Source organism: Aedes aegypti, unplaced genomic scaffold (genome assembly GCF_002204515.2).
Source record: "Aedes aegypti strain LVP_AGWG unplaced genomic scaffold, AaegL5.0 Primary Assembly AGWG_AaegL5_hic_scaff_793_PBJ_arrow, whole genome shotgun sequence".
NCBI lineage: Eukaryota > Metazoa > Arthropoda > Insecta > Diptera > Culicidae > Aedes > Aedes aegypti.
In genome coordinates, this window is record NW_018736485.1 from 116,257 (window position 1) to 137,003 (window position 20,747).

The following is a 20,747-nucleotide window of genomic DNA, read 5'->3' on the forward strand; positions in this document are numbered from 1 at the left end:
CGGCGAAACTCGATAACGTCCTGAAGGAAGTTAAAAGCAAGGATGATAAGATCGAGGCTCTACTCTCCGAAATTAAAGCCAAAGACGCCCGCATCGAGCGGCTCGAAGCCACGTTGAAGCTCACACCGCAGGAACGGTTGAACACAGTAAAGGAACACGGCACTATCAAGGACCTTGTTGACAAGATCCACTCTTTGGAGTCGGAGTTAACAAGGAAGGACAAAGAAATCGCTATGATCCGTGAAATTTATGTCCCCAAAAAAGCTGGTAACATTGGAAACAAAACTACCAAGTCCGACGCATCAAACGGGCTTGATACCGGACACGATGACACCAATTCTCCAAGCACCAATCAGCCCGAATCGCACGTCAAGAAAACAGGCACGAAGAAGAAAGCCACCAAAACCGACAGTTATGAACGGCTAAACAAGCGTACCAAAAACCGTCTTTCGCCAAATACGACTCCAGAATGTATACTCGCCTCACCTGCTGACATCGAAATTTCTTCAAGTGACGAACCAATGATGAATGCATCTGGGTACATATCCGACACCTAAACATCAGATCGCCTATCTAGTCCCTTCCTAGACCTACATCTCTGCTTGCAGTAAACAGCAAAACTAGCATTGCAGTCTTCCCTCGAAAAACTTTTATTGAAACTGATTTGAAAAGGGAGCGGACTAGCCCTGTAACAGCAATTCCCAACAATCACACCCCATCAATCCAACAACTAATTCTACCTACAACCCCCAACGACCTGGCAATTTGTACTGCGCAACACACCTACCCGGCGGAGCTACCGAGCAGTCGAGGCACCGCCAGTGCGGACGTTTATGCCACACCGGAACTGACGGACAACCCTCGACACTCCGTGGCGGCCGGAAGAGGGACGGACAAGGGAGGTAACTCCTATCCCCCTGAGGACAACGAGGGAGTCAAGGCACAACCAATACAGTCCGTGCCACAAGAATCTTCGCTGGATATGTATTCTGCACGACAGTCCTGCATCAGTGAAGCTCTATCGACGACCGGAAACCGAACACAACCTCGATTCGGTCCTGAAAATTTCCGCTGGCCGACGCTGCCACAAAGTACAAGGTCCAACGCAGCGTTATATGACGCATACCAACTGACACATAGAGGGACGGCTGCTCCAAAAGCAAGCTCTTCTGATCACCCTATCTGGGATGTAGAACATGCTTCTCAAACGGAATATATTGACGATACTTCTAGTCCGTCAAACCGACGTGAGGTCCCAGAAACAGTACATTCCACCAGATCACCCAACCCGAACACCAGGTCATCGTCAGAACAACCTGGCTTTCCGTACCCACAAAGGAGACCATCTTTTCCTTCTGTCAACAGTTTATTTGCAATCCAGTGGAACATGAATGGCTACATCAATAATTTACCGGATCTAGAGCTTCTCGTTAGAGAACAGCAACCAGTCATACTGGCCATTCAAGAGACGCACCGGATCAACACCAACCGGTTGAATCAGTCCTTACAAAGACGGTATAGTTGGATCGTCAAATGTAATGCGAATATTTACCATTCGGCTGCTATTGGAGTTCTATCAAGTATTCCTTTCTCCCCGCTTCAAATCAACACGGACCTACCCATTGTGGGAGTTAAACTCGAATATCCATTCCCTTTGTCCGTGATATCGGGATACCTGCCCAATGGACACCTCCCGGATCTCAAACTTGGCCTTTATAACGCTCTACAAGGCCTAAGAGGTCCAATACTAGTTATGTGGGACGTTAACGGTCATCACCCGGAATGGGGTAGTATTTCACCAAACGATAGAGGCTCACTCATTATGGAAGTAGCAGAAAAGCTTGACCTAGTTGTTCTCAATGATGGAGCCACTACCTTCACCAGAGGCCAACGGAGTTCTGCAATTGATGTCAGTTTGTGTAGTCCAAGTATAGTCAACCGATTCCTCTGGACTGCTAAAGAAGACCCTATGGGTAGTGATCACCATCCAATACTCATCCACACCAACCAACAACCCCAAGCTATTTCCCGTCGCCCGCGCTGGAAGTATGATCAAGCAGACTGGTCTCAATTTCAAGGTCTGATTGACGAACACGTTTCCGACACACCTCCGAATAATATCGAAGAGTTTCTCAATGCATTGCACCAATCGGCTTTAACAACTATTCCTCGCACTTCTCCAAATCCAGGTCGAAAATCGTTGCCATGGTGGTCTCCGGACATTAAAAAAATCATCAAAGCGAGAAGAAAAGCCCTCCGTGCTGCTAAGCGTTTGCCTAATGACCATCCAGAAAAATCCCAACTAATGGAAATCTACCGTTCCAAACGCAATGAATGCCGCCAGTGTATTCGAGAGGCAAAACAGCAAACATGGCAGGACTTCTTAGAAGGGATCAATGCTAACCAGACTGCTTCCGAATTATGGAATCGAGTCAACGCCTTAAATGGCAAACGAAGAGCCACTGGAATGACACTTCGGTTACCAGGGGGGCTCACCAGAGATCCCCTCTTGATAGCCAACGCTCTAGCTGACCACTTTGGTTCTCTATCCTCGTTGGACCGATATGATACAAATTTCATCCGGAAGAACCAAGCAACTGTCGACAGCATAAACAACCTAGTTATCCCAGAAGATAAAACTCCCCTCCGCATTAACTCTCAGTTCCGCATGGAAGAATTAAACTTTGCCCTACGCCATTGCAAGAGCAAGTCAGCTGGTCCGGACGATATAGGGTATCCAATGTTCCAGCACCTCTCTACCGTTTCAAAGGGAACTCTCCTCAATCTCCTGAATAAAACTTGGATCGAGAATACTCTACCGAAGTCCTGGACTCACAGCCTAGTGGTGCCAATCCCTAAACAAGGAAAAGCCGCTACTTCCCCTGGCGACTTTAGACCAATCTCGCTAACATGTTGCGCCAGTAAAATACTTGAACGGATGGTAAATCGCCGGTTAGTCCGTTTTTTGGAAGACAATCAATTTCTCGATCATCGGCAACACGCTTTCCGTCCTGGGCACGGAGCAGGGACATATTTTACAGGGCTAGGAGACGTCCTGCAGGATGCGGTGAGCCAAGGCTTACATGCTGACATCGCCTCTCTGGATCTCGCTAAGGCCTATAATCGCGCTTGGACACCGCACGCTATCCGTCGGCTAACAGAGTGGGGCCTGCGCGGACACATTCTTCACTTTTTGAAGAACTTCCTGAAAGGCCGAACTTTTCAAGTTATTATCGGCAACAATCACTCCACAACCCGTACTGAAGAAACAGGGGTTCCGCAAGGATCCGTGATAGCGGTTACTATCTTCCTTGTACTGATGAACAACGTTTTCCAAGCATTGCCGAAAGAAATTTACATTTTCGTTTACGCGGACGATATAGTCTTGGTCGTAATCGGCCGCACCCTCAAATTCATCAGACGAAAATTACAGGCAGCAATCTCTGCGGTAGCTAAATGGGCGGCTAACTCCGGTTTCGACCTCTCGGCGGAGAAAAGCGCTATTTCTCATGTATGCTGTTTTCGTCATCGTGTCTTACAAACTCCCGTTACGGCAAACGGATCTCAGATTCCCTTCAAGAAAACGTTAGTGATACTTGGAGTGCATCTTGACCGTGAACTACGGTTCGACGTCCACTTAAATGAGATTAAGAAGAACTGCAAAACCCGAATCAACCTTCTCCGCACCTTATCTAAACCGCACAAAAGTAGTAATAGAGAAATCCTTGTCAGAATAGCGAAGTCCATCATCAACAGCCGACTATTCTACGGCATTGAACTCTTCTGTCTGGCAGGTGATTCTCTTATGACCCGCCTTGCCCCTACATATAACCAATCAATTCGAATAATCGCTGGACTACTACCCTCCACTCCTGCTGATGCTGCCTGCGTGGAACTTGGAGTTCTTCCATTCCGATATCAAGCCTCGGAAACCTTGTGCTGCAGAACAATCGCTTATTTAGAAAAGACAACCGGAGATCACGAGGTCTTCCTCCTCAGAGAGGGGAACAGAGCTCTAGACAGCCTGGCCCATCAGGAACTCCCCCCGGTTGAACAGGTCCACTGGGTCGGAGCCAGAAGGTGGGATGCTCCAGATTTCCACGTAGACACCTCGATCTCGAAACGATTCCGAGCAGGGGATAACTCTCCTGCTATGCGTTCTCACGTCACAGAGCTGCTAGCTAGCAAGTACCGCAACTACCATCACCGGTTCACCGATGGTTCCAAGTCCTTTGACAGAACCGGCTTCGGCGTTACCGACGTTGAAAAAAGCTATTTCTATCGATTACCTGATCAATGCTCCGTTTTCTCGGCCGAGGCTGCTGCAATCCTTTTGGCCTCTACAACTCCTGCTCCCAAACCCGTCTGTGTTATCTCCGACTCTGCTAGCGTTCTCGCTACCCTCAATTCATCATCAACCCGTCACCCATGGATCCAAGCTGTCCAGAAGAATTCACCCTCTCACACTGTCTTCCTTTGGGTACCTGGTCATTGCGGGATTCAAGGCAACGTGGAGGCTGACCATCTTGCATCGAAAGGTCGATCCGGTCGTATGTTTACCCGTTTTACGCCTGGAAAAGACCTGAAAAACTGGGCTAAATCTCAAATCCGCTCGTCTTGGACCATAGAATGGGTAAATTCAAGAGATAAGTTTATCAGAAAAATCAAAGGAGAAACAAAACGCTGGAATGATACAAACGATCGTCGTGACCAACTAGTGTTATCTCGTCTGCGTGTCGGACACACCAACGCTACTCACAATATGGGCAATGAGCGGCCTTTTCGCAAAAAGTGCGATGTCTGCAATACCACGATGACCGTCGAACATCTGTTAATCAACTGCCCTTGTTTTCAAGCACTTCGGGATCGCTACAATATCCCCGATAGTATCAGAGATGCGCTTGCGAATGAAGCTCTTAATGAAGCAGCAATAATAGCTTTCTTCAAAGATGCGGGACTTTACAACAAAATTTGAGACGCTAAAGATGTAATCTTAAAACCACTAAACGATACACGACAACGCTGACACCAACTTACTAGCGATATGGATTACCGAAGGACTTTGACGCCTAGAAACGATACCTGATGACGACTATGCTGACCATAAATGGCTATCGATTTGGTTTACTATATGGATTTCAACGCTTACAATAGAATAGCTTACAATTTTAAAATGTATATATAAAATTCGAATGACAGGGGGGCCTCTCAACGCGAAGCCCTCTTACACAATGATGGAGACGAACCAGCCACAGGCTGAAAGTCTCGATAATAAAGATAATAATAATAAAGCTAAACTTAACCCATCAGTGATATTCATAGTCTATCGCCATCAATGCACTGGTGATGGAGTAGACAGCATGATGTTGATGTGATATGGAATGATCCGATTTATATCGCAGTCGGCCTGTACAAATCAGCAAATTTTAAGCATTGATAGTGACAACGAGCAACTCTGCCACTAAATTAATATATTAAATCCCGGAAGATTTCTTTTTGTTCAAAAATAAAAATGTTTTGTGATTTTTATTGTCCTGAATTTCAGTGGAAAAAAGTATACAAATTTCTCCTTGAATTGATTTAGTCTGAAAATCTGTCAGAACTTTCTGAATTCCATCAGCAATTTTTTGAGCGGTGTAAAAACGGCAATCATCATTATATCATGCTTATTTAAGCGTAACACCAACTGGTGAACATTGCACATGCGTTTGTACTCAGGATTTGTACACGGGTTCGTACTCGCGTTTCGTACTCGGGTTTGTACATGGGTACAAACCTGTGCGCAAACTTGTACATTGCGCTCGTGTTCAAGTTCGTGTACAAGTTTCCTTGTACAGCATAAGCATTGGATGCAATGTTCAAATGAGTGCAAAAACATACGTTCGCGTTGGGTTCATGTCACACCGTGAAGACTGTTAAGGGGATATATAAATACGTCACAAAATGTCTGTGATTATACGGTTGGACCTGTTTCCCCACATATCTCTCTCTCTCTCTATAGCGTGATGTGGACGCCCCTTTAATCGAATCTTGCTAATATACTTACAAGTTTGTTCTGATTGGATTCATCAGCCAAATCCGTTTCCAGTTGCCTGATTTCTTCTACAGTTGCTACCGGCGAAAATTTGAATTTCGGATCCATTTCCGTATTTTCGTGTCGGACACGCAGGGCTGCTTGCATCTTCAGATCAAAGTCGCTTTTTATTGCCGCAACAGATTTGGCGAGAGATGCCTCAATTTTACTTGTAATGGCATGGATAATACAATCACTCGCCTTCTCGATTTTCTCTGAGATCACTTGGATGATATTGTTTTCCAAGTTTCCGATCGGTAGCTGTAAGCAAAAAATAAAAATTGATTAGCAAACTGAAACAAGAGCAGTTCCGTAAAATGGTTTCATTCGTCGTATTTTTTTAAATTTAAGTTAATGCGTTAACAAACAGCCGTATCACCTACCACACATTCATTTCAAATCCATTGCCTAGCGTTAGTTTGAAACTTCAAATAAGTGGTTAATATAAATTTAGTTAGTATTACATCTGTTTATCTGTGGTAAATGATTATTTATAGTAAAAAACTATAATTTAACACAGACACAAAGACATAACAATCGGATTTATTTCATCGCACAGCATTGGCCGTTCATGTTTTCGGTACAATGTTTAAAATTGATTATTGTTCGAACTGTTACGTCTGTTTGTTTGTGCTATTAATATTATGGAACTTCTCATGAATGACGTATCTAAATATGAAAAACGATCTTTCTTTATTTTTTTGACGATTTTTTATTCCCAAATCCGTTTCTAAATGTTGGTATAGGGGAAATGTACCAATTTTCGACCCATTCATACAATTTTGGCCTACTTTGTATGAAAATCCGAAAATTGGCACAGAATTCTTGTAGGTCGAAAATTAGTGTTCAATAAGGGCTCTAGGTAGGTATTGCATTCTATATCCTAGCGCTAGTCGTATTCTACTTTGGCTGTAACACTATATTGCAGTGGTACTTCCAATTGACTATTGATGCTGAATCTATTAGTGAAACATATATCCTAAAATAATGCCCTGAATTGTGCATTTTTCGCATAACTTATGATCTGTAATCTGAACATATCTTTTTCTTTATCTGATAAACATTATTTTCTTGCTGTTTGACTTTGAGAAGCTGATCCAGCTTACAGTTTCTCAATCATATGATTACGAAATTAGTGATTTTATTGACCATTTTACTGGTAAAGGGACTTTATTGACTTCTAAAAGACCGAAAGAAGTGACCCAATTACTAAAAGTGTTATTGAATAATTATGTCATATTTTTCAATGATGAAGCATAATAAGTTACATGAAATTTGCTAGTCAAGCTATTTAAAACAATTATTGTGCTTGAAAAAGTTGTTTTTTTTTTTGCACCTATATAGGTGCATCAGTTACCATAGTGGAGGTTCCCATAGGGTTTGCGCCACCCGGATAAAAACGTATCATTCAGTGAATGGAATAAACCATTAATGTACAATATAACGTATTGGATACAATACAGCGTATTGTAATTGAATGTCGAAGCAATATTATTCATGTTTGGATAAACAATTCAAAAACAATATAATATGTTGTAACAGAACATTGTATTGTTTTTAATTGGTTTTATACCTTACAATTTTGGTCAAATTCCTATTTTCGCGTAAAACAACTGTTGCTTTTTTCTATGTAGCTTTGCTGAAAGAAATAAACAAAACAAGTTCAAAAAGCAAGAAATGTTGGGTGGAAAATATTCAAAAAGTCAAAATAAGTAGTTTTTTAGAACCCGCATAATTCTGAACCGTACGCTTACTGTTTGCAAAACTGTTTACAACCATCTGCGACAATATTTGGATGTTTTCGTATAACAGAAAAAATAACAATAAACTCACCCTTTCACGAACGGTTTTAACAGTTTGGTGAATTGTGATTGGGCAAACTACAATATGGGAAATAGGCGGTTAAGTTATGTAACCACTCAAAAACGCCGATTTTCCCGAACAAAATTTTACGTTCACAGTTTGTGTAATTGTCGATTTACTGTCCATTTTTGGTCCAATCCACTGTAAAGCAAACAGTTTCGATACAGGTTAACTATAAATTTGAAAGAAAGCAAAGAACGTATGTGTAATTGTTGATTTACGGTAATTTGAAGTATTTCAACCCTTTGTTTCACTGTTCTGTTATAATTTTACCATTATGGAAGCAGTCATAAATTATCTAAATAAGAAATAATGAAACAAATAAAGACGCGTGGAAGAAACTTACTTCAATTAGATCGACTACAGATCCAATTTTTAGTAAATTTACATCACACACACTTGTTTCATTTGTTCTTGTATAAATAAAAAAGGTTTTTTTTCGATCCTTTCTTGACCCATAACGTAGTTGGAAGAAAACAATTAACTTTTAAAATTATGTTACAATTTTTATTTAGCACATTTTCATTAAACAATTATACAAACCAATATTTGATGATTTTTCACAGCATTCTATAAAATCCACAAGACTTGTTCATATTGCCACTTCTTCCCCTAATGGAACTTAGTAAAATCGATACAAATTTATGTAAAAAGTATTTTTAAATCATACACATCGTCTGGAGAAGCACATTACTTCCGTTATCTGATGTTTTAGATATGCTTCTCATGAACGTGTAATTCGTACCGAACACTTTTTATTTTCTTCCGGCGGCATGATTCCAGTTCCAAACACTCGATTCTTCAGTTCACTTCCCGTTGCAGGTAGCATAACCCGTTTCATCATCTTGCATCTTGTCACTATCGGCCACAATGCGGAACGGATCTTAACGGAAGCAACGAGAGTTTTCTTCGCTAGTTTCAAAACCAAAATTATTTTTCACTCACCCTGAATTGTTGAAATCTGGATTTGAAAAACAAACAAACGCGACGGTTTGCAGCAATACGATGAAAATTTGCATGTACGGATCGGTTACAAATACCAACATGCAAAACAATTTGCCAAACTGTTGAATTTACGTATCATATGGTATAATCGGAATCGGCACAGTGCATCTGTATACTGATGCGCGCTCGCAAATACATTGGACATAATAATGCCAGTTACACGCATTGCCAAACTTAGCTTAGCTTAGCTTAGCTTAGACTGACTACACATATCAATGGTTGCTATTCCGTGATTGACCGAAGTCAGTGAAAATGCACAAAGAATCAACTAGAAGTTTGACTGGGATTGGCCATAATCTTCTTCAGTGTGCATAATTCAGTGCCTCTATTTATACAGGGTCAATAACGGCGCCGGCCACGTCCTTGCAGTCAGGTGGGATTGAGGGAAGGAATGTTAGTGTGTAACCTTTGCTATTTGGAGACCGTGTTTGCCTCTGCATCTCCACAAAGGTTACTGGGAGGGATGTTTGTTAATGGGGAGGATCGTTGGGTCACAGGATTCACTTTGATAAGCAATTAGACCATGATAAATAATTATTTGTGAGATATAAACATGATTATGCCGACACTTGGGGTGACGAACCATTCAAAGTTTGTTGAACAAATACCTAAATGAAACATTCCTAACACTCCTATTCTTATGCCGACACTTACAGTGACGAACCATCCAAAGTTTGTTGAATAAAGTGAACCTTTCGGAAGTCTACACTTGTAGTGTCCAACCATTCAAAGTTTTTTTTATTACAAAAATAAAGGTAAAAAGAAAGGGGTGTTTTGCATAGCATAGCATAGCATAGCATAAACTGACTGTACATGTCAATGGTTGCTACTCCGTGATTGATCGGAACTGGTAAGAATTGCACTACGATCCAAATGAATAAGGGATGGGAGTTTCCGCTTACTCTCGAAGTGCAATTTTAGCAGATCTAATATTATTGATCAATAACGGCGCCGGCCAAGTCCTTACAGTCAGTTGGGATGGGGAAGGAATGTTAGGGTGTAATGATTGTTGCTTCTAGAGACCGAGAATACCTCTGCATCTCCACAATCACCACGGGAAGGGTGTTTATTAGTGAGGAAGGAAAAGATCTGGGAGTCACCTCTGGTCGGTGATGCGATCCATGGACAAGGGGGAAATATACGACTTGTATTTAAAGCTAGTTTTGTATTTTTGTCTCGAGAAGTTTTTGGAAAAATTACGTCAACATCTATAATGTCGAACAATTCAAAAGACGTTTTTATTAATGACGAAAACTGAAAATTACATGTATATATTTTAACTTATATGAAACAGGAATAATGCCGACACTTGTAGTGACGAACCATACATAGTTTGTTTGAAAATTACATATGAGTATTACTGTGCATTTTGTCTCGATATGGTAGAAGTTTTAGAAAATACGTCAACATTCACAATGTCGAACAATTCAAAGGATAATTTTTAATAATGTCAAAAAGAGAAAAATATATGTATATTCAAATTGTATAAGAAAAAAGCATAATGCCGACACCTATAGTGACAAACCATACAAAGTTTGTTTTAATATTACATAAAAGTTACGCTTTCAAGAAAATATGTGTTATCATAAGCATGAAACGAACTCACCAGTTGGCCATCCATTCTCGACTGAACACAAAACTGACACTGACAGCAAAACTTCTTGGCGTCCCGAAAATAAACCGTCTTGCTTGGGCCTTCCCAAATACGTACCCAGCAAGACGCTCCAAAACAAAGGGAAAAAAAAAAATCTCCGGCGACGAAAACACGCGCGAAACCGTCAACAAACTCTATCGGACGACGCAAAACCGAACCGTCCTGCTTGGGCTTCTCGAAGCACTACCCAGCAAGACGCTCCAAAACAGGGGGAAAAAATTCTCCGGCAACGAAAACGCGCGAATCCGTCAGCTAAATCAATCGGACGACGCAAAACCGAACTGTCCTGCTTGGGCTTCACAAAGCACTACCCAGCAAGACGCTCCAAAACAGGGGGAAAAAAATTCTCCGGCAACGAAAACGCGCGAATCCGTCAGCTAAATCAATCGGACGACGCAAAACCGAACTGTCCTGCTTGGGCTTCACAAAGCACTACCCAGCAAGACGCTCCAAAACAGGGGGAAAAAAATTCTCCGGCAACGAAAACGCGCGAATCCGTCAGCTAAATCAATCGGACGACGCAAAACCGAACTGTCCTGCTTGGGCTTCACAAAGCACTACCCAGCAAGACGCTCCAAAACAGGGGGAAAAAAATTCTCCGGCAACGAAAACGCGCGAATCCGTCAGCTAAATCAATCGGACGACGCAAAACCGAACTGTCCTGCTTGGGCTTCACAAAGCACTACCCAGCAAGACGCTCCAAAACAGGGGGAAAAAAATTCTCCGGCAACGAAAACGCGCGAATCCGTCAGCTAAATCAATCGGACGACGCAAAACCGAACTGTCCTGCTTGGGCTTCACAAAGCACTCTCCAGTTACACGCATTGCCAAACTGTTGAAAAAAGGTTAAATGTAGTGAAATATCCCTGTGTTAGTTTGAAGCGGAAAAATAATCACACACAATTTGGCAAAATGTGATGTTACAATTTCACTGTATTTCATGAGCATTCATCCCCAAATTGTTCAACACTATTTGGACACTGAAACAAATTGTTACTGTTCGGTATGAAGTACGAAAATCATTTCATACAGTAATAAGCTCTTAGTTCCATATTGTTCAACATAAAAGTAATTATTTGTGGTACACTAACCTTTACCAATAAAATAAACATTCTGTTTGGAATGTAAAGCAAACTATATTTTTCTATGCGGGAAGTCACTTGACATTAGCTGACATGCAACCATGATACAGTTTGTTGAATTGTTTTTGTATTGTACAACAATACACGAATTGCTTATCAAGACAATACATGAACAATATATCATATTGTGTTTTCAAAATATTTGTATGAGAAAATATCTATATTTGTATTGTTACGATACTTAACCACCCATACATTATATTGCAAAAATCTCATATACCATACAGTGAACTGTTGAAAACAATATATTGTACTGTAATTGTATTGTCATTTTACAAAATACTGTATTGTATTTCCAATATATTGAATGGTACTGTTTCAATACGTTATATTGTTTTTGTATTGTATTTTTTATCCGGGCATTAAAGGAACCATGATTAAAACATACCTCCACTGTTCCTATTATTGGTGCAGAAGTTTTGGAGCGTAATTTTAAATGAATCGTATGTTTCATATATTGAAATTATAGAAGGATTGGAAATCTCTTGACTGATACGTTAAAATAACATTTTATGATTTTATCATAATATTTTAACTATGTTCCCTTCGGTGTACCACTAATGGTACATTTGCCTTACTAAATTCACAATACCGTATTCTTACCTGTCCTTCATTAGCCATATATTCAGCATGGTAGCTGATTTCCTCATGTGAAGCTGGCGTGTTCTGTCCTATTTCTTGAGCATTTTCCAACAAAACGGCAACCTCTGATCCGCTGAGCAGGGACACCTCAGATTGATCGATGACTTGTTGCATGTTGCCAACTTCGGCAGCCGTAATAGAAGAAGCGACTGGAATGCTGGATTCGACTGGAATTACAGATGTGATGATCTGCAGCTGTTCTTGCTCGACAGGATTCTGCTGGAGTGGTCGTTGTGATGTCTTGCCGGGTACTATTCGCGATACTACAGAAAGAGGCTTTGGAACCATCGGCTGGTTTTTGTTGATCACGGATTGCGACTGATTAGCAATGGACGGATCTGCTATATAAATATACAATATCAGTGGCGAATATCACGAAAGAGTACGGAACACAAACCTTGACTTAACATATGATTAAAATCATATCCCGTGGTGGCTTCACTCTTTTGTTTTTTTTTTTGCTTCTTCCGAGTTGCAAAATCGGAAGTATCTGTCGATTGCCCTGAAAGGTCCGCTGCTTCCTGCTGGGCCTGCTCGTAGGAAGGAATATTCCTTTTCTTTACGATGCAGGGAAATTTTGTCCATGAAGCTGCTGGCTTCGATGAGGCGTCTTTCGAAAGCGATGCAGCATTTTTGTTTGGCCACAACAACCCGTCACTTTTCACCCACTGCTGCGGAACCACCGAAAGCACAGGGCCTTGTGCTTCTTGGGTCTGAACAACGGCAAAACGAACTGAAAAAAAACTCTTGGTTAGTTGTTTTTATGAAATCTCGACGCATATTTATTATACCTTTATTCATTTCAAACTGTGAAGCGCTTCGAAGCTAAAACCTATTTAGACCGCCACAAATTTTTCACTCTGATATTTTTTCATGAGCGGCAGCGTACAATCAAAACAAACCGGCAGTGTGTCCAGGTAACTTTGTTGATACATTTATTCAGCTACAGCACAACTCTATTGGGATAAGAATCACCATCTCAAAACAATGCCTGAACACTATAGCTGGTTAACCGTTATGGTAATCTTTATTTAGTGATGTTATCATGGATGCGATTGATAAATAAAAACATCCTAATAAGTAATTGCCGCAGACATGAAAATGCAATAATGATATTGAACTTTCAATATTTACTGTCTTAGGTTTTGGGAAATTTTACCGTAAATGTTATCAATGAATAAATTAAAAGTTATAGATATTTACGTATATTAAGTATATGCGATATTGCTTAGCATATAGTATTAACACCCAATTAGTTATTAGGGTGTTTCGAAATGTTGTACTTGATTTGCTTTTGGAGGTTTCCTTCTAATCATGCAAATCAAGTATAGGTTTAATTTACAGAATATTTTCAGATGATCAAACAGCCCTGGAGTCATGGAGGAAGCTTATCGATCGGCAGCACCGTGTATCAAATCTCCCCAAGAACTATCATAATATATGCTACCTGTAAACCATGTGTAAAGTATACTTATATAACCATAACAGGTTGGAGTTAAAATAGATATCACAATTAATTCTCAGTATACTAAACGTATTTTTCGTATAAAAGGTCTCAAATGTATTTTTTTGTTCAAGCTGAGGAAAGATTTTTAACATGGTTGTGCAAACATTTATTCAACTGAATTCAAGCATAATTGTAAAGCTGATTCTATTTTTAGAACTCATTCTCCATAACATACTGAATCTGTTTATGCTGTTATAAAAGCATTGTTCAGAAGTTAAAGGTGCCTTAAAGAATTGCAATTCGCCTGCAAATTGTCATACCAGTCGTAATGAAGTGTTTATAAAACGCTTTTTCCGTGATTTTAAAATTAAATTTTGTAGTCGAATAAACGTTTTCAAACACTTGATAAACAGCATCATCTCGACTCTATTGCTTTACAGTTTCTCCAAAACTGTGTGAATAAAGCTTGTACAAATGTTGTACTTGAAAATACTTCAGATGTTATTGAGCATGACGCTGAATAAATACGTCGCTATGAGGTTTGTTCGATGAACGAATGTTAGTTGGGATATTTTGATAGGACGTAAGGATAATTCGTTAGTTTTGATAACAAAGTGCCTGGATTAATTTGATATATTCTTCCCGCCAGGAGCATTACTGTTGCCTGTCGAACAATTCGAGGAGCATGCTTCATGCATATCCACTATATGATGATAAATAACAATTTATCCTGACGTCCAATCAAAGTCCGGCAAAGTTGTACCTGGAAGGAATTCACATGAGAAGATTGTGCTCACTTTTCCATAAAATATTATTCCATAGAAATCTCCATATAAACTTTAAATGGTATGTGTACATTCAAATTTGTTTCGAATCATTTCAAACTCTGGGAGGATGCTATTTATCATAGTAAAAACCGTTTGCATAGGGGAGCTAAAATTTAGAAATTTGCATCACTCTATTGTTCATAGCATCAGAATTCAAATATGGAGAAGACTAATCTTCACCTTAACAGATACGTTACGCCGCATGTAACGCCCCTTTTGCTCCCACTTTCAACAACGCCTCTGCGCACTTTGCATTTTGACGTTTCATTTTCTGTTTTCTTTCTTTTCCTCCATCTCCGCAGTTTGACACTTTGTTGCTTCGTGTCGCGATTCGATTGACACCCAAGCGGCACTTTCATATCGCGGAGTTTTCGTCGTCTCGGGAGGGAAAACTGTTGAATTTTCGGTGTGAAAAACCTGTGCATTCCATTGTAGACTAGGCGGAAGATTGTGATTTCGTAGGAAGGATTCCGAATATTTGTATAGGTAAGTTTGAACGTGGTAGGATTGAGTGAAATTCGATTGTAATCGAAACGCTAAATTGCACCGACAGCAAAATGCACACGGTTTTGACCCGGGGGAATGCAATCCTGGCCTATTCCCTGAGCGTGTTGGCCTTCCTGACCTTCTGCTGCTTCGCGTCGACGTTTTTCTACGACTACCGAACCAATGCCAAGATCAACACGGTCAAAGTGCTGGTGTAAGTAAACCATAGCTCCGAATCCCAAAAGACCACGTAAGCGATTTTGTGTCTTTCTTCTTATTGTAGGAAAAACGTTCCGGACTTCAGCGCTTCCCGGGAGAAGAACGATCTGGGCTTCCTGACGTTCGATCTCAGCACCGACCTGAATGGGCTGTTCAACTGGAACGTGAAGCAGCTGTTCCTCTATCTGACGGCCGAGTACAAAACGGAGCAGAACGAGCTAAACCAGGTGGTTCTGTGGGACAAGATTATCCTCCGGGGCGAGAACGCCAATCTGGACTTTAAGAACATGAACACCAAGTACTACTTCTGGGATGATGGCAACGGTTTGAAGTAAGTTAATGAAGCGGAACTGGTAGAATCTGATCTCCTATTCAGGGTTGGTAGCAGATCTCTATTTAAAGTCTTGGTCCTTATTTTAATGTTGGTCTATTTTTGATGGAAGGTCTCTAAAATTTCTGTTCGATCAAAATGTCTCTAAAGTCACCATTTCCCTTTTCCTAGCTACTTTTCAAGCACTATTTTTTGAAGTACACATAATAGCGAAAATTGTACCTACTATTTAAGGCAGAACAAAAGTTTTTGCGATATCATAATTAATTTTCAATCCAACCTAACTGAATCATGGGCAAATGTTCTCGCAGTTTATTTGGAGAGATTGTGACAAAGATTTAACATTAAGTCGGCTCAAAATTTATAAAATGTTTGAAAATCCAATCTCCCACATCTTTCTTGTCATCGTTTTCATAAAAATAGTATTCTGTGAAATTTTCTACTTTTCCGGTGGCGATTTGAAGATGGTAGACAATGTAGGTTTATATGGAAATTACTTTGGAGAAAATTTGAAAAATGTTCCAAACATGTCAGTACTGTAATGTAACTTATTCTTTAATGTTAGTAAAAAATGTTGCTGAAGAAACAAATCCTTTTTGAGCTAATTTTGTTTGGGATTTTTGCAAAAGTTTGTAGTGCTATTATAATAATCCCATATGGAGCTAATTATAATAGTAAACATGAATATCTTTTTTTAGGGGCTTTCTTTAGCCGAGCGGTTAGCGTCCGCGGCTACAAAGCAAAGTCATATGCTGAAGGTGTCTGGGTTTGATTCCCGATCGGTCCAGGATATTTTCGTAATGTAAATTTCCTTGACTTCCCTGGCCCTAGAGTATCATTGTACCTGCCACACGATATACGAATGCAAAAATGGCAATTTAGGCAAAGAAAGCTCTCAGCTAATAACTGTGGAAGTGCCCTTAGAACACTACGCGTAGTAGCCGGCTCTGTCCCAGTGGGGACGTTAATGCCAGGAAGAAGAAGAAGATGAATATGTTTTCTCCCATTTGAATAGCTCTCTTCAGCAACTTTCGTTATAATGGTTTGAACAATGAATTTTCACTATCAGATGATAAGTTTTTACTTACATTCCAGTACTAACTTGTTTGGGAAATTTATCAAAATTTCTGCATAGTAATTTCCATATTGAGGAGCCCAGATAGCCGTAGCGGTAAACGCTCAGCTATTCAGCATGACCAAGCTGAGGGTCGTGGGTTCGAATCCCGCTGGTCGAGGATCTTTTCGTAAAGGAAATTTTCTCGATTCTCAGGGCATAGAGTATCTTCGTACCTGCCACACGATATACACATGCAAAAATGGTCAATCGGCAAAGAAAGCTCTCAGTTAATAACTGTGGAAGTGCTCATAAGAACATCAATCTGAGAAGCAGGTTTTGTCTCAGTTTGGACTTAATGCCAGAAAGATGAAAAATTTGCATATAAACCTACATCGCCTTTGGGCAACCTTTAAATCACCACCGAGAAAGCTAGAAAATTCACAGAACACTATTTTTATGGTAAGAACGGTTATGAAGATATAGGATCGGATTTGCAAACTTTTTTCAATATAAAACATTCCTAATATAACATGAAATCTTAGACAACATTCCTTATTAAATCTGGACATGATTTTCATGAAAAACATTGGTTGGATTTGGATAGAATCTTCTGTAGGATTTCACAGACCCCTAGCCACGATTTTCAATCAATTCGGGACATTGTTTTTTAACATCTTGGGTATGGTTCCAACCTGTTTTCGACATAATCCCGAGTGAGATTCTTACAAAATCTTAGACTGAATCTAAATTTTAACCACATGAACACCAACTGCTTCTTCTGGGACGATGTAAACGGTTTAAAGTAAGCTTAAGAAGCAGGGCTGGTAGCTGTTCTCTTTTAGAGGCTCGGTCTCTGTTTTAATGCAGGTCTTGGAAAAGCCAGTATCAGGTCTCTAAAGCCTCTTATTCACCAAAATGGTCTATAAAGTTACTTAGTCTCCTTGTGAATGAATCTTAGTGCAAAATAATGGGGCTACAGAACCTTCAGAAATTCGTCCGTGACTTTTCCACAGGCTCTTCAGGAATTTCTAGACCAGTGATCCTCAGTTTTGTTTTTTTTTTAACCATTTTTATTTTTGATAGTGGATAGTTCTAGTAATGGTTTAGTTTGATGTTTAAAAAAAAAAGACACGGACACCGTCTTCAGCCATTTAGCTGCACAGACTGTAACTTAACACTAGACAACGGACAAGCATGCTCCAGTGGTACAACCGTGAAACATTCCTGACGAAAAGTTTCAATGGCTGAAGCAGGAATCGAACCTGCACCCCATGACACGATGCGATTAAATGCCTGACGACACTAACCGCACGGCCACGAGGCCCACCATGTTCTTAAATAATTCTTGATTTCAGAGAATGCTATCAGGAACTGCTCCTGGGATCTCGCTTGCAGGGCTGAGCATTTTCGAAAGCATTATGTGAAACACGAAGGCTTAAGTGTGTCGTCCTGTGTGGTGACGAACAACTACGGCGCTTCGGTTTTTGTACGACACTCATTCGTTTCTAAGCAACGAACAAGAGAGGTGAAATAAAACTCAATCAAAATGTTTGAATTTGAATTTTAATTCATTGATATTTATATTTTCCAGTTTATTTTTGTACGTTACAAAAATTACAATATTTATCATAAATGGGTAACTAAACATAAAACCATTTTTTTTTTAGAATTATGAATTTAGTAGCTTAAGTGCCGGTACCGGGAGATCTCCCCCTATGCACTTAGGTAATAAAATATACTACAATAAGACAGGGAAACTACACACCCCGCTGTGAGGAAGAAATGAAGTGTTATTGAATTATCCATTCAGGCAACATAGTATGATGAGCAGGCTTCGAAAAATGCTGAAACATACTGTCTGTTATTGGTCTGATCTTGGCTCGCAAAGTCGCTTTGAGGAAATCGTCTTTTGAGCTACTACAATGACGTAGTCGGTAGAGACGAGGTAATTTGAAATTATCGAACAGGTTGTAACAGATTTTGCATACAATAATACATACAAAAAACTAAGTTCTATTATTTCTCACAACAATTCTATTACAAAATGATATACCGTTTGTTAGAGTGCGACATGTCAAGCAATCCCCTAACGCAATTTGAATTATATCCACCACTATAGTAGGCTATGCTTCTTTGAATTTTACTGCGTCGTGAATAAACTCTTTCTTTTTCGTTTCAACCTTCAAGCAAAGTAATTCGTTCTTTGGCTCACTCCCATTTTCCAATACCGTTTTATTCAGTTACTTGCGACGTTTTTGTACCAGTGTAAAATCGACTCAAGTAGTGTTTTGTTTTTATTCGTGGTTAAGTCATGCTGTCTCTCCATACAACGGAGCGGTGAAAGTAGCGGTTACGTTGCGAAAGTTGAAAATCTTGCTTACGCCGTTCTGAAAATCCGGATTTAAACGTGCTAAAAATGTAAAAAATTAAGTTGGTTTAGGTGGAACGCGTAGAACTTCGTCTGCGAAACACGTGGGATCGATCAAGTAAGTTTGTTCACTTTTCTGACTCAAGACTGTTTGAATAAGTTTTCGAGAAATATTGACGGTGTTTGTTTTAAAAATTATTCATATTGTCGCGCGCCCACCAAATCGGAACGCGCGTGTGGGAAGTTGGGGTAATTCTTGAAAGCATCCTTAGAGAAATTCCTAGTTGAAATCTTAAGGAAATCCTGAACTATAAATTAGTAAGAAAGCCCTGGAGCAGGTAATGGTTGAATTCTGAAAAATAATGTTAACGAAGTCTTAGAGGAAGCCCTAGATAAATATATGTAAGCATAGGAAAAAATCTTAGAGGACTTAAGGTGTACTTGAAAAAAATCCTGAATATTGTTTGAAGGATTTCTTGATGCAAACTGCCTATCTCAAAAATAGGTAGAAGGGCGGGACGATGGTGCGAGCCTACCCACTCTGTCATCGGTGGGCGTCGGGCGTGCTAACTGGTATAGCATGGCCTATGGGGCTCTGCCTGCACAAATCATGTTTTCTTTCTCTTTCACTTTTTTGTGAATTTGCTAACAACAATGCCATTAAAGTAAATCCAATACAAGAATGCAGTGCAGAACCTCATAACGCCTTTTTCGGTAAACGTATTTCCCAGCGTGGGGGTTTATAGGGATGTTTGTGTAAACAACGCAGATTGGCCATGGCTAGGGGGTGCGTTGATATTAGCAGATTAGCAGATTAGCAGAAGGATTTCTTGATGCAAACTCTGAGGTAATCCTTAGAAAAAATTCAGGTTGAATTCTTGAAGGTATCTAAAATGACGTTCTTGGAGCAATGCTTAAGAAAGGCCGTAAAAATTACTAATAAAACTCCTGGGAAATCTTTGGAGTATAATGTCTAAAGGAAACTTTGGCCTTCATGATTAATACGTACAGTAATAGAAGCAGTAATACTTGTGGTAATGTTACGAGGAACTCCTAAAAAAATCTTAGATAAATTTCTGGTCAGTTTGTATGAGCAACCAAACTCTTATCCCCTGCCCCTTGTTGGGCTACCTTTTGTTTGCTTAGTCCTTGTATGGTATCTTTTTGGTTTATTTTTGGTTCCTATTTGGTCTCTAAAGTTTCTAATTTTAAGACCGCTACCATCCCTGAAAAAAAAACCAATCTGATGAAACTAACTAATCGATTTTCAATTCCAGGGGACATCAAAACGTGACGCTGACTCTGTCGTGGAACATCATCCCCAATGCCGGTCTACTGCCGAGTGTGTTCGCCCATGGGTTCCATTCGTTCAAATTCCCCGAATCTTACATGCCATCGCCGGTCTAACCGGTTCGTTGGAGAAAAGACTTTTTTAGTTTGTATCTTTCGATCGATAACGCACCGTTAAGCAGCTACAAAAGCGCAAGAAGCTGTGGAAGTCTAGTCGGGATCTTGAGGAGTAGGATTCCGACCGAGGAAAGTAAGGACAGAAACCTAGTAAGTATTTGGTTCCGAGATAAATTAGGTTCATGTGAGTGGATTAAAAAGTTGAAATGTCTGTCAGTCAACGAAG

At 40.1% G+C, this 20,747-nt stretch overlaps 2 protein-coding genes across 2 annotated transcripts in view; one reads left to right on the top strand and one right to left on the bottom strand.

The window, feature by feature from the left end:
- The window catches only part of LOC110681391, a 36,383-nt gene extending 23,003 nt beyond the window's left edge, over positions 1-13,380 (bottom strand). The window contains exons 1-4 of the mRNA XM_021857137.1: positions 13,171-13,380; positions 12,777-13,112; positions 12,341-12,717; positions 6,047-6,334 (exon numbers count right to left, since the gene is read on the bottom strand). Of these exons, the coding sequence (XP_021712829.1) occupies positions 6,047-6,334; positions 12,341-12,717; positions 12,777-13,112; positions 13,171-13,180 (1,011 nt within the window). The 5' untranslated portion in view covers positions 13,181-13,380. The remainder of the gene's footprint in view (positions 1-6,046; positions 6,335-12,340; positions 12,718-12,776; positions 13,113-13,170) is intronic.
- Positions 13,381-14,951: 1,571 nt separating this feature from the next.
- On the top strand, positions 14,952-20,742 carry LOC110681388 (signal peptidase complex subunit 3-like). The gene is made up of 4 exons (XM_021857133.1): positions 14,952-15,139; positions 15,207-15,353; positions 15,423-15,689; positions 20,392-20,742. The coding sequence occupies exons 2-4, from the start codon at positions 15,211-15,213 to the stop codon at positions 20,519-20,521; spliced, it is 540 nt and encodes a 179-aa protein (XP_021712825.1). The 5' UTR covers positions 14,952-15,139; positions 15,207-15,210; the 3' UTR covers positions 20,522-20,742.
- The last annotated feature ends 5 nt before the right edge of the window (positions 20,743-20,747 follow it).